The sequence below is a fragment of the Lissotriton helveticus genome, chromosome 9, assembly GCF_964261635.1.
Source record: "Lissotriton helveticus chromosome 9, aLisHel1.1, whole genome shotgun sequence".
Lineage (NCBI taxonomy): Eukaryota > Metazoa > Chordata > Amphibia > Caudata > Salamandridae > Lissotriton > Lissotriton helveticus.
In genome coordinates, this window is record NC_136070.1 from 511,254,088 (window position 1) to 511,268,483 (window position 14,396).

A 14,396-nucleotide genomic window follows, 5' to 3' on the forward strand; every position below is an offset into this window, starting at 1 on the left:
TCGAGGACCGTATGCTGCGCTTGCGCAGTCTCGGTCAGAGAATTAATGTCTCCTAGAGTGGGATCATTAACCCGCCCCTCTTTTCCATTGGCTGGCTTCCTAAACGGAGACCAGCCATTGGAGGAGAGGGGCATCACTCCCTTTAAGCCCAGTCTTTTCGCGATTTGGGGGCGTGTTTTTTGCGTTCTTTCTATCTGTGATGTCACTCAACAAAAAACACGCCCCCGAATCGTGAAAATGTCGGAGCTTTGCGGCAGCCATTTTTTTTTTCTTGTTTTCAGAGGAGGACCGAACTTCACTGATGCCTTTCTCCATTCAGCAGAGCTGTGTGAGGGGCTGAGACAAGACGAGCTGCGCCGGGGCTGCGGGACTCCCTTCCTCCTCGCCCGGGTGGCCGGGCTCTATTCCGCCTCCCTCTGATCTAACGCGGGTCTGTAGCGCAGGGGCACTGACACCCCGGTACCCTCTCCTTCAGGTGCACTGCTGATCTCCGCCGGGCCCCGGGCAGCTGCGGGCGGGAGCTCCAGCCACTCTTTGCCATGGCCCGCTGGAGAGAGCCGAGCTCCATCTATCCGAGGCGCTGTGGGACCGGAGAGCGCCCATCCGGGGCTGCGAGGATCTAGGGACAAGGGATCCGTGCGGCGGCCGGGACTTTGTGCGCCCGGGATTCCCGGCCCTGTCTGGCCGTTGTTCACCTGCAGCGCTGCCCCCGGCCACCAGGGAGACGGGACTGTCCCGTGGAGTGAGGTGAGTGATTGAGGCCCAGCCGCCTCCAGGGGTCCGGGGTACAGATCCGTGTTAACCCCTTTGTTGGTGAAGCTTCCCTGACTCCTCTCTCCTTGTCCGGTGCCGGCCGGAGCTTACACCACGGTCCCTTGGACACCCCCACCCACTGTTGTGGGGCCTCCCGGGGCAAAGCAGCGCTGCATCACCGCGGGCAGGAACCACAGAAATGGCTGCAGGAGCTGTGACCGAGACACAACCACATTTCAGTGCACATAATTGAATGAAAACTGAGGAAACAAAGTGCTGAAACAGGGCTTTGCTGACTAGATTTATTCAAAGGTGTAAACTATGTCGGACGCGTAAAGTGTTCCGTAAAGTTGGCTGGCAGGCAGGACCTTGTTTGTGTGTTCTTTTAAGTGGAGACCTCACAGCACGTTTCGTCCCCTACGTTATGTCCCATATGGACACTCTTCCCTCCCACTGTGTATTCTCCTTTGAGTATAACGTGGGCCTCCAACATGTTTCCTTTGACTTTCATACCTTAATTATCTTTGTTCGTTATCAATCCATATTCTACTGACCTTACCCTTTCAGCATTCGCCTGTCCTCTTCTGGCTCCAAAGCTGCTCTTACCTCCTGGGCTTTCCGCTGCCCTTACTCTGTGTCTTCTGCTGCCTTTGCCCTTTGTGTCTTCTGCTGCCCTTACCCAGTTTGCCTTCTGCTGCCCTTACCCCGTTTGTCTTTGCTGCCCTTACCCAGTTTGTCTTTGCTGCCCTTACCCAGTTTGTCTTTGCTGCCCTTACCCTGTTTGTCTTTGCTGCCCTTACCCTGTTTGTCTTTACCCAGCGAGATCGGGGTGTCCGAGTCTGGTGACACAGAGCTGGAGGTGAGTCTGTGCCCAGGCAAGGGGCTATCCCCTCCCTGCTGATACCGGTCCACTGTGTGTACAAGAGGGCGGGGTGAGTGCATGGCTCATACCTGGGAAGTAATGTGGTCTGACGCAGAGTACGTGGCCTTTGTACAAAAATGGGGCTTTGGCGACAAACAGCCTAACCCCAGACCTAGGTTATGTGCACATTTGTGGGGGAGATGGGGGGAGGGAGAACCTTATTCTACAACTGAAGGTAGTAATGGCTCACACCTTCGCTGTCTATCAGCCAGGGTATTCATGAAGCACATGTACTGACTTCCTAAGCACCATGCTTGCTCCAGTGGATGGCATAACTGCCCAGGCCAGTCAGAAGCTTTTATTAGACACAGGCCAACACAATTAGCGTGGCTCTGTCTGTGTGTGTGCATGGCTCAGTCTGTGTGTGTGCGTGGCTCTGTCTGTGTGTGTGGCTCTGTGTGTGTGTGTGCGTGGCTCTGTGTGTGTGCGTGGCTCTGTCTGTGTGTGTGTGTGTGGCTCTGTCTGTCTGTGTGTGCGTGGCTCTGTCTGTGTGTGTGTGCGTGGCTCTGTCTGTGTGTGTGTGTGCGTGACTGTCTGTGTGTGTGCGTGACTGTCTGTGTGTGTGCGTGACTGTCTGTGTGTGTGTGTGTGTGTGCGGCTCTGCCTGTAAGTGTGTGCGCGGCTCTGTCTGTGTGTGTGGCTCTGTGTCCGCGAATACTCTCTACTACTCTCTAATGCTCACCTATTGCCATTGTAAATGACAATACCATTTATTTTTGTTTTAAAAAAAAAAAATGTCATGAGCAATGCCAATAGCTCTACCTTTAATAAGGCCGAGACCATTGCATTGTAAATGCTTGTTTACTATTGAGGGCCGGTTTTGCAGTGTTACTGCAATGTAGGCCCCCAGTAACAAAATCAGCAGTGCTTTACACTTACACCCTTACCAGCGTCCCTTCAGACAGGGGTAGGTGGAAGAATGGAATTGGGGGGCTGGGCCTACACAATTGCTAGGGCTGCTTTGGGTTCCCAGTCTGACCCAGACGGAAAACAATCGAGATATGGAGGCAGGTGGGTGTAGTGGGTGCCACTGCGGACATCAACGGCCTGAGGTAGTTTAATATATAAAATCTGTTGCCGCATGCCCTGCAAGGCCCGTCGGGCACGTGCATCCAGGAGAATGTGAAGCCACGCCAGGAACTGTATCACAACAGAGTTCGCGTGGAAAGGCAGCGAGAAATACGCGCTGTGCCTGCAAAACCTTGGGCTCAAGCAGTCTCTGTGAGTACCAAGGCATGACGGCGTGTCATACAAATGATAAAATACACTACAATATTTACCTTGCAAAAATAGAGATTTTAAATTCTGGAGTCGACCTAGTTGAAGATGAGGCAAGTTACTTATTCCATTGCAGTTCAAGTGAAGCACTTCCAAGCTTTCCATTATTGGGGACAGGGTTTCAGAATAACCTGCATCTCTGCAAAGATTGAGGGAAAGCTGGTTAGTGTAAGCAGGTTAACATTTGTTACCCTAAAATTCAGCACAGGATCTTCTGCCTTAACAGCTTAATTCACAAAGACACCATCCTGGATACGGAGACATTTACCCACGGTTCATGTTACTCACAGAAATGCGATATAGTCCTGGAAAAACATATTTGACTTCACATCGGAGGGCAACAGCTGGAAATGTCTCCTTGGCACATAAAATATTAATAACCACTTTTTCCTGTGTTCCCATAATTGGCTCATCTTGGCAGGAGAGAAGAAAACTGCCAAGTGCAATATTTCAGACAGCTGCATTCCTATCAAAGTTTAATGCTGGAGAGCATTAACATATACAAAATGTAGAATGGAATGGCACAGAGGACTGGGGAGGCATTTCTGTTCTTTCGAAAAACAGACCGCCTCCCAAAGGATTTGAGCATTTTACAGAAGTTTATGAATTATAAATTATGTATACATTTTTTCTTCGGTAGTTGTCTGACAAAATGTCACAAAGGGTTGGTAGAGGGTAGCAATGCATCTTGATGACGGACAATTTTCAGGCCATCACTTAACAACTAGAAAAAACTTACAGGTTAAGTATTGGGAATGATCGCTATGTTCAGTGGACTAGTTTCCTGTAGCAGTAGTAAGGAAATGAGCACAAATGGAATGATGATGCAGTCAAATTAAACAATTTTTAAAATATCCAAGTAGCTTGTGGGCATTATGTGCACCTGTCATCATAGTAGATTTAGGACAAGAGGCGATTTATTAATTTCTGACCAAGACAAAATAAGCTAAAAGCAAATAAATGTATAAGAATGGTTCCTTCTGCTTCCAATCTCATTTCGGTACAAATGATGATTTCTAAGGGACATATGTATGAAGAAACCATTTTGCGATGCACAAATTGCGATTTTTAGAGAATCACAATTAGAGAATCGCAAAATGCAATGTAAGTAGGATTTGCTAAAAATTTAACGAATACTACATATTCCTTATTTGCGAATCGCAAATTGAGATTCTCAAATAAGGAATACCTTCCCATTCATTCCTGTGGGCTAGGAGGCCCATTGTAATGAATGGGAAGACTTTCTCAATTTGCGATTCTCAATTATAGAATCGCAAATTGAGAATGCAATTTCAAGGGTGCCAGGGTGTCAAAAGGACACCCTGTTGCACCCCTGAAATGTGCATGTGTGTACATGTGGCACACACTAAGGGCATGTATGCGCGCCACATGGCACTTTGAAAAATGCAAAAAAGTGAAATTTTCAAAGAAATCGCAAATTACCACCAACTTGAAGTTGGTGGTAATTTGGGATTCCTTAAGGCCAAATTGCACTTTTTCTGTGCTTCTTACATTGCATTTAAGGAATCTCAATTTGCGATTCCTTAAATGCAATCACAAAATATCGAATCGCAAATTTTGCGATTCCTTATTTTGCGAGGCAGTTTTTCTTTCATACATACCACTAAGCCCAATTGCGATCGCAAACGCCGAAATTCGGAATGATACATATGGCCCTAAGTGTTGGTATTGCCTGCTCATGGTGGTGTGAACACGTAACTATTTGCTTAATGCTCTTTCTTTAGAGATGTATCTTAAGTAAGTTTTAAAAAAACAGTAAATCTGTGAACATAACGTTGGGGACTGGGACTATAGCTATTACGGAATGCCAATTTACGGCAGTGGGCCAGCTGGTAAGTACAAAAGGAGCTGTGATAAACACCAAATTATTATGATATTTCCACCTTCTACCAGACAGAGTCTAGTATATTTTGGATCTGACTGAAATTGTTGTCATACGACAAATTATATGTTGTTTTTGGGTCTCGTTTTAGCAAAGACCTCTTGATTTCACTAAGATTATATATATATTATACCTATATATTAGGGCTTTCAGCCAACCCTCTTCATCCCTTGGTCTGTTGCGTCATTCACATTTTTTGCCCACCCGCTACAGCCTGCTGCATTAGGCAATGGCTCAGCCCACTTCAGCCACTGGCCAACGTCACCGTGAGTACAGCATTCTGCCCTTTCTCAAAGAGCTCATCTGCATAAGAAGTTCCCTTCATGGCTAGCATTTGTTTAGAATGGCTCAGCAGAATCTGCTTTCCCTTGTTCTCTTCTCCAACTGGCAGCTATTCTAATATGCTTGATAGGTGTTCGTCATATTGCGGGCTCAGTATCCCTGCTTCTGCTCCACCACACTCTCCCCCACCCTGGTAGCAAGACTACCTTTCCCCAAGATTGAAAGGCAGCTACTGTTTTGACAACTTTCATTTTAGCAGGCAATATGCCGCAGTTTTCTGTTAATTGAACACTGCCTCAAATCACAACACTGCCTTTCCCCAATATGCAAAAGTATGCTTTCAGGTTGCTTGAGAAAAAACAAATATCATATGGTTTCTAGCCTACACTTTAACCCCATGCATTTCTTTGTTTCCTGACTTAAAAGATAAACACCTGTTATCATCAGTTCCTTCTGTTTTCAGGTTATCAGTATTGTTTAAACAAAGGAATTGTTCTTTCCAATCGCATTAGGAGTGATTTTAAGGTCTGGTTTCGTTGGGCAGCTGTTGCATAACCTTATGTGAACAAAAAAGAGATTTAAGGAGTACCACCTAGATATTAGTAAACCTGAGTACAGCTTTTGATTTGGCTACAGCCGCTTGCTTCCACAGATAGTGTGCTTAACCTCCAGGCCGTTGAGGCCGACTCTTTATCAAGACAAGATATTGCATTATGGGGACGCATTGTACCCTTTAGGTAACACTAGGGCTTTAAGTGGGATGAAAACACTGCGTGGGGGGGGGGGGTTTCTCAAAGGGGCATGGCCAATGAAATTAAGGGTGTGGCATACAATCATGTAAGCCAAAAATCCTAGCTTAGCATAGTGGTTTGTCATTGCATCCATATATATAATACTAGTAACATTACACCCACAACAAGCCAGGACTATTGCTTTGTCAATAGTTGTTAGTTGCGTAAGATAAATAAGCAACAACTATGGCTTCGCTGTATATAATATTGAAAATGTTTCAGTTCTGACCTGATGAGTCTGTGAAAGTACTATAACGAATTTCTTTGAAGTTACTTCAAAGGCAGTAAAGGGTGGTTCTGCTGCAGAGTTAAGAATGTATTTTCACCATGAGGGTATGGGCAAAAATGGAGAGCCCAATAGGAACCCGTCTCAGCACCTGCTGTTTAGAACTGCCGGTGCTGAGCACCAGGAACCGGCCCACTTGAAGCCCTGTGTAACACACATCCCACTACGAAGCTAGTAAACATCTCCTAGATCAGGGGTCTCCAATCTTTTCTGTAATAAGAGCGACTTATATGTTCAAGGAAAATCACCCTGAGCTACTAACCTTATTAGTGTCGTAATAGTGACCACATCAGACTAGATTACATTAGTGGACACCGCAGGCAAGATTACTAGCAGTGATCACATCAGTGGGACAGGCAGGGTTGCCAGCAGTAATGTAAACAAGCATTGGCATAGCCGATAGGTCTCGCCTTTGGGACCTTAGAAGTGTTTGGCCAAGCAGCACATTGTCCTGGGATTGAAGAGCTGTGCCAAGAGCACATGCTGGGACTTGCAGGCCACACTAATAGCATGAAAAATTAAAAAACAATTCCTAGCCCATTTCTCATATGTGAAGCTCCTGTTTTTATTTAAAAGAATGTTTTTGTATAGATGTTGCTTAGTATTGTAAAACACACATTTGCCTGCAAAATGCCTGTTATAAACTCACACGTCGCTCACATTTTAATTAAATTAAAGGACAATGGTGTTTAAATCATCTGTTTAAGAATTATTCAAGGCTATCAGGGCAATACTTTCTACAGAACAGAGCTGGCTGAATCAGGGGGTCCCCTAAAAGGTCATGGTCCACTTTGCCCATGCATTACAACGTCTCTGCCACAGCACCAGAAAGTAGAGGCCATTTGACAGAGACCAATGCAAGCGTGCACACAGACAGAAGAAAGTATGCACAGACATTGCAACTAACGCAAGTGTGCACACTAACATAGACAGGGCGACAGATGCAAGTATGCACACACGGTGACAGTTGCAAACCTACACTAAAAACACACAGCCATACTAATTCAGTGCAAAGGAATGTGAAGAGCAGCACACACATGGAGACAGAGTCGTAGAGTAAGAAGGACAAACTAATACGGACAGGCTGACAGTGACAGAAGAACATTTTTAATTAAACATCACGCAGACAAGTAAAGGGAAACACAATAAGACATGCACACCTCTTTTGTAAGAACAGACACCAATGCTACTGTTGTATTTCTTCTGAAATTTGAGCAAGTGCAGTGTGCGACATCACTCAATGGAAACATGTAGGAATTAATGACAGCAGAAAACGCACACACACAAAGTTGAGGGCTGTGCGGAATGGGGCGCCAATGGAACACTGCTAAATTGTGCACGTATTATGGACATGTTTGATGGAGACCCCCAATTGCAGTAACTTATTGAAAACAACCCTACAGTGCGATCTCACTTTGTAGTCAGACTTTGTTTACAGTGGCAGTAACAAGTCCCCAATTGTATTCCTGCAATGGTGTTTGTAGCGCTCACCAACTAAAGAGCAGTCGGAAGTCCGTTTAAATACAGAAACAATGTACGTTTACTAGCACTACGGTATTAAAGACCATAAAGATTGCCTTGCTGGTGTTTGTAATTCGGGTTGTTTATCTGAATTTCAAAGGATCCACCACAATAACCCTGCCCTTTCCAGAGGCTGGAGAAATAACAGGCAAATTCAACGCAATAAACTGTTCACTCACAGCCTTATCACAGATCAAAAAGAAAGACAGTAAAACACCCCAAAGAGATGAAGGAACCCCGTGCCTCTCAAGGTAGCCAACTGTAATAAGCTGCCGCAGAGCATACAAATCCTACTGTCGTAGATGAAAGTACCTCACAGCATGTGCGGGGCAAGAAGTGAAACCCAGCGCCTCTCAAAGAAGGTAGCCAGCACTGGCTTCAGCCAGGCATTTTCCTTTCTTTTGCCAAAAGTGTGGGCTTCTGGCCCACTCACTTTTTTTTGCTATATCATATGATGGCTGGGTGATGGTGACATGTCATTTCCAAGTCCAAACTGCGGCAATCCAGTTTGCTTACTGCATGCAGATTACATTGCACAGTGTTGGAAAGTTCTTATAAAGAGCAAAGTTGGGTATGAGGCATTACTACACATGAGAGTAATAATGGGGGACATAGATCGCGTTTAAACTAGCATTTGCAAAACCAATCTGTAGTGATGAAGGTCCACTCAGGAAGATGTATTTCAAGATGCTTTCTTCCATGAAACAAGTAGTAAGGTACAGGACATCACGTAGTTATGTAGTAGATCAGAGCCCCACCAGGGGCTGCCTGTCAGCTGCTCTGCCCATGACCAACTGTCACTCTGCCTCTCACAGTCCCAACATTCCACGGCATCATCAACATTCCACGGCATCATCAGACTCCAACATTCCCATGAGTCAGAGCACAGGCAATGGCTGCGCAGGGCTGGTAAAACACCTTACAATATAATATGCAGGATACTACATATCCCCTTTCGTTCAACAGAAGCATTAAACCAATAAGTGAATAACAAATAGCGAGAGAACCAAGTAAGAGATAACAAGGAAGAACAGCAGAGGAACAGAAACAACGTCAAGGAAAGGAGTGAGCAAAGCAGAGCGAAGAGACAGGTGGAAGAAAACGAGGAGGAAGAAAAAGAGGAGGAAGAGAAGAGTTAAGCGGAAACCGATAGAGATAACCCAGACTCATGGACATAGAAAAGGTATGAGCAAAAAACAAGTAGCCAGAAGATGGAAACAACAAGGGGCAGAAGGGCACAGATGCACCAAAGACTAACACCCGAACGCACCCACTAGCCAGGCAAGCAGGAACGGAAGGAAGAACAAGGCACAACGGAAAATGGACACCAGCCTCCACACAGATACAGGAAAGAGGGAGTAATAGATTTCCTCCTTAACAGGGAAGGAAAAGAATGAAAATGCGAACGAGAGAAGGCTGGAGACAAAAGACGACAACAAGAAGTGTAGATCCAGAAACCAAGGATGACAATATGAATGACACCACAAGGAAAGCTGGACGAAAAGGAAAACAGAGAAGAGGCAAAGAAGATACATACAGAATAACTAATACTTCCCCCTATTTTCAATAAACAACAACAATACGATGTAAGTGTAACATTGCATTATACAAAACAGCACAATTGCAGAATGTAAATAGACAATATCAGCCAAAGGGACTAAAACCCATGACCGTCCTCTACTTCTGCACAAGAGTGTGAGGAGCACTGTGAATGGGACTGTAACCCATATGACGTCCTATGTAGGGAGACTGAGTAAATGTAAATGGGTGTACCACCCATAAAATTGTGCCCTGTGTAAGGTACTATGTAAATGTAAAATGCGACTATGACCCATAAGAAGCCCTGTGTGAGGGTGACAATGTAAACGTGAATGGGACTGTAACCGATAATACGGTTCCCTGTGTGAGGATACTCTTGTAAAAGTAGAAGGGACTGTGACCCTAGCTACGGTGCCCTGTGTAAGGGTAAAAGTCATACGTTACCTATGTAGGCAAGAATATGTGTGCAAGTGGGGCCTGTACTCAATGCCATCCCGGAGTAGGGAAACGTAAAATGGAATAAACACAAATCAAGTATGCAAATGTATGTATAAGCTAATGGCGCTAGAACCCATAGCTATCCCAATGTAGGGAAACACAAAGTGAAAACTGTACACATGTAGTATGAAAAATGAACCCCTGAGGGTGAGTACTCAGAGTCCATAGACGTACAATAATGAGCCATGGGGACCACCATAAAATCCATGGTGGATGAGTGTGGATAAACACAATACCATTGTACAATAAGCAAAAATCTCAGACAAAGATGCATAAGGTGTAACGAATCGCAAGAACATTAAACAACCTTACTGTTAGAGATGGGGTGTGCGTGTAACCAAGGTCCTGTGATACACATACAAATTTCTGATAAAACAAGCTTAGATGAGCTGACTGTGACAGAAAACACGCACATGCACTATCAGCAGAAATAAAAACATGCATTGAGAACATACGGTAGTCATTACATAGGAGAATTCCATCATGCATCTTGAGTACGGTAAAAGCACCTTAATAATAGAGTGAATTAAAAGAAGGAGGTTGGTTGCGAAACTACGGTGACAAAATGAACGTACGCTTTTTTTTCCCCTAGAGTACGTGTAAGTTCATATTTAGTGTCCTTCTAAATGCAAACGTCCTACAGGAAATATTTCCATCTTTTAGATGACACCAACAAATGTCATAACGCGGCTGGAGCATGGTGGTTCATACGGGACGAGAAATCCAGGAGAGTCCAAGTCTGCTGCTTCTGTGTTGAAACGAAACCCAAAATGGCGGCACGTAAAATGCGTTGCGCTGGGTGGCTCCCAGCACGCTCATGCGCCAAAAATAATTACTGTGGGAGATGCATCACCGTTGATGCTCGTGACGCGATGAAAAATGGTTGAAAAGGCGTTCTACTGCGTGCTTCAATATGAGGTAAATGAATGCGCATAACGAACTAACAATAAACAAATTTAACAGGCCAGCAGAGGTATGATGAATATGCCTGTGCTCTGACCCATTGGAATGTTGGAGTCTGATGATGCCGCGGAATGTTGGGACTGAGAGAGGCAGTGTGACAGACACTGGCTGAGCAGGGCTGGTAAAACACCTTACAATATAATATGAAGGATACTACACAATCATTCTGCTTTAATGTGCTAAAACAAGAAAAATGGAGGCAGATGCATTTGGCATAGGTAAATGCAGGAGCATGTTAAGCCAGATCTACTGGCTTGGCCAATGCTTGCTTCCCCTTCCCCCTCTCACTCTCGCCCTTGCTTCTAATATCACACTTGAAATAATGAATAATCTTGTAATGGAGAGGAGGTGATACTGCTCTGAAGGACAAAATGTTTCCAATTTGATTCAGAGGGACTGACTGCGATCTCCATACACAATATGCTAACTGATTCATGGGGTCCACTGAACTGCTCTATTGCCATCTGCTCTTTAGTGACACTGTTGTGACTTATATGTTTTAATGGGGTGGGGTTTGATTATTTTCTTTATGTTTAATTAAAAGTGGGAAAAAAACTCAAGAAAATATATAAGGAATTCGTTATAATGGTTCATGACTCCCAAATGTATATTATTACATATTATATAGAATGCATTCACATTAAATAGTTTTAAGTATGGCTGCATGTATGTCTACATCTAATATTTTTCCTACAGCATTTTTTTAAACACATTTTAATAGCTTATTTTTAATTCATGACAAATAATATTTTTCAATTGTGTCCCGCTCGTGTACTAATTGACATATTGTATTTCTCCAGGATTCAATTCGAACTAGGCTTGAACCAAGTCAAAAGCGGGTGAAGCAGTGCGAGTGGTTTATTAAAGGAGTCAAAAAGGAAAACAGGGTATAGCAACAAAAAAAAAACAAGCGTGAGGGACAAGCACTCGTGCTTGTGCTGCCATGCGCCTTGCGAGCAGCAGCGGCGCGAGAGACATATGCTCTCAATTACCAGGCGTGTCGCTGCACGCTCTCACAAGGTGGATGCCACACAAGTGTGGGGAAAAGGAGCAGACCGATGGCTAAAGGTCACTCCTAGAGCAGCGCTTGCGCGCTGCCTAGGCGAGACCTAAAAAAGGCTTTGTCAATTTAGAAAGCCTCCACATGGGGAACAGCCATGGCTGCAATACCACTGGCACCAACTTATTAGTTATAAGTTGCCACATAACTTATGATTCAAATATCACCTTTAAAACTATGTTGGAAATTGTGCCATGTTTCTCCGAACATCAGCTTGTGAGTTCTGAAAATATACACATTTTCGTCCCAAATACACATTCTCAGTTTTAGAATACACATTATTTCAACCAAGCAAAAAAGCTTCCAATTTAGTAGGCAGGGCTGCATACAGGAGAGCTACTAAAAGACGGCTGGAGAGCTACCAGCAGTTCACGAGATACTGATTCAAGAAGCATGTCCAAGATAATTAAGGTGTTTGGTCTTCTCTGGCAGCTGCATACATGGGAAGAGCACAGTGAGGAGGATCGTGTCACTGTATTGCATCCCAGCTCACTTCTCCTATCCTCCTCCTCCTTCCATTTCCATTACTAACTTCAGAGTGCAGCCGTGTGTTTGACATCGATACAGGACGCCCCAGGTTACGCGAATCTACATTACATGCATTTTTACATACCTTAGCATGGCACTCTTTGCTTCCGTTGAGTTCACTTTTTGTTACGGATAGTTTATAAGCGCTCAAATGCAGCAAGAGGTTTGCACTTGGACTATTGCCCTATGTGATTCTTTTTTGGATGGCACATATTTGTACAATGAAACAGAAGTCTTAAACATTGCTTTTTTGCCAGGGGGCCTCAATCCCATAATGTTCCTACAAGCAAGAGTCCTTTGCTTTTGGTGAAATCTGCCAGAAAGATGCCTCTGACTTTTCAGCAAAATATGGAGTTTTGTGGCAAGCCCTTTTTGGAAAATCATATGCAGTTGTGTTTTCTTTTTAATCATTTGTTGAAACAAATATTTTTAAAGAGCAGACAGTGGACCACAAAAGTGTAATTTTATTTTTTTAAACGAACTCCATTTTCTTTAAAGGAAAACGAGCAGCATTAGATAAAAACAACAACTTTGCTTTATTGAAAACCAATCACAGACATGGTCGTCTGCTGACCTAAGCAGGCAACCATCCCCGTGATGGCTGCAATTCCTAATGGGTTAGAAATTGTGGCCTACCTCATTAATTCTTCATTTCATTTGACTTGATTTGATTCAATTAGAAACCATAAAAGTATACACACAATCTATATATATATATATATATATATATATATATATATATATATATCAAGAAACAGTCGCCTCCACCTGGAAGACAACGAGGAACTCAGCGGGCAGTGGAAGGTAATTGTATACAGAGATTCGTAAGGCATGACGTGTTTCGGGATTCGTCACTCTTCAGATGCCTGTGCTCCCTCCTGACTCCTTGCAGCAGTCCCTTTTGAATGTTGAATGCATCCTCCTCATTGGGGGAAAGAGGGTGGACTGCAAGTACCAGCATCCCTAGTGGAGGGATGTTTGAACAGGCTGCCAGGATTCGGAAAAGTTCCACTTGGGGCTGTAACAATTAACCCCCACTGCCCAACGCCTTCTGCAGCCTCCGTTGCAGGCAAATACGGTAAGCCCGTGGCAATACTCCGGGCTTCACCGCGAAATCGCGATCCCATCAGGGCCCGGTATAAGCCCTCTCGTGGCTTGCAGCGCTTCAAGCACACCATCGCTACAGCGATACTCCTCCAGTGTGCCACAAAAGTGCTTGGCTCGTTGGGGCGGGTTACCTCCATTGCGCTGTGGCCTCGCAAAAAATATCAAGAAACAGTCGCCTCCACCTGGAAGACAACGAGGAACTCAGCGGGCAGTGGAAGGTAATTGTATACAGAGATTCGTAAGGCATGACTTGTTTCGGGATTCGTCCCTCTTCAGATGCCTGTGCTCCCCTCCTGACTCCTTGCAGCAGTCCCTTTTGAATGTTGAATGCATCCTCCTCATTGGGGGAAAGATGGTGGACTGAAAGTACCAGCATTACTAGTGGTGGGGTGTTTGAACAGGCTGCCAGAATTCGGAAAAGTTCCGCTTGGGGCTGTAACATATATATATATATATATATATGTTATGTTATGTTATGTTATGTTATTTGAACTTGTATAGCGCTCATCTACTCATGAGTGTCCCGGCGCTTGCATCCAGAAAGAAGACTGACAGAGACAATGCTGTAAAGCAAGGCACTAGAAAAGGAATGTTTTTAGTTTCTTCTTAAACACCAAGGGATCTTGCGTATTACGCAGTGCCAAGGGTAACTTGTTCCAAGCCAGACTGGCGCGGCGTAAAAAGGAGTTACCGCCCAATCGATGGCGGGAGAACCTGGGAGTCAGCATCAGCTGCTGGCTGGAAGAGCGTAGTTGTCTCCCAGGCGAGTAAAAAGCTAGTCGTTTCTGTAGGTATTTTGGGCCGAACCGTAGAGGGCTCTGTGGGTTATCGTGAGTGTTTTGAATTTGAGACGGGCCTCCACAGGGAGCCAGTGAAGAGCGCGAAGGTAACACCGCACAGGCTGACGGGCCGAAACACCGACTAGAAGTCTGGCTGCAGAATTCGGTATTACCTGTAATTTCTTC

At 44.7% G+C, this 14,396-nt stretch overlaps 1 protein-coding gene across 1 annotated transcript in view; it reads right to left on the reverse strand.

Moving 5' to 3' along the window:
• Positions 1-14,396, reverse strand: part of LRRC9 (leucine rich repeat containing 9) — a 1,011,210-nt gene that overhangs the window by 89,151 nt on the left and 907,663 nt on the right. The window contains exon 27 of the mRNA XM_078660357.1: positions 2,956-3,092. Within this exon, the coding sequence (XP_078516483.1) occupies positions 2,956-3,092 (137 nt within the window). The remainder of the gene's footprint in view (positions 1-2,955; positions 3,093-14,396) is intronic.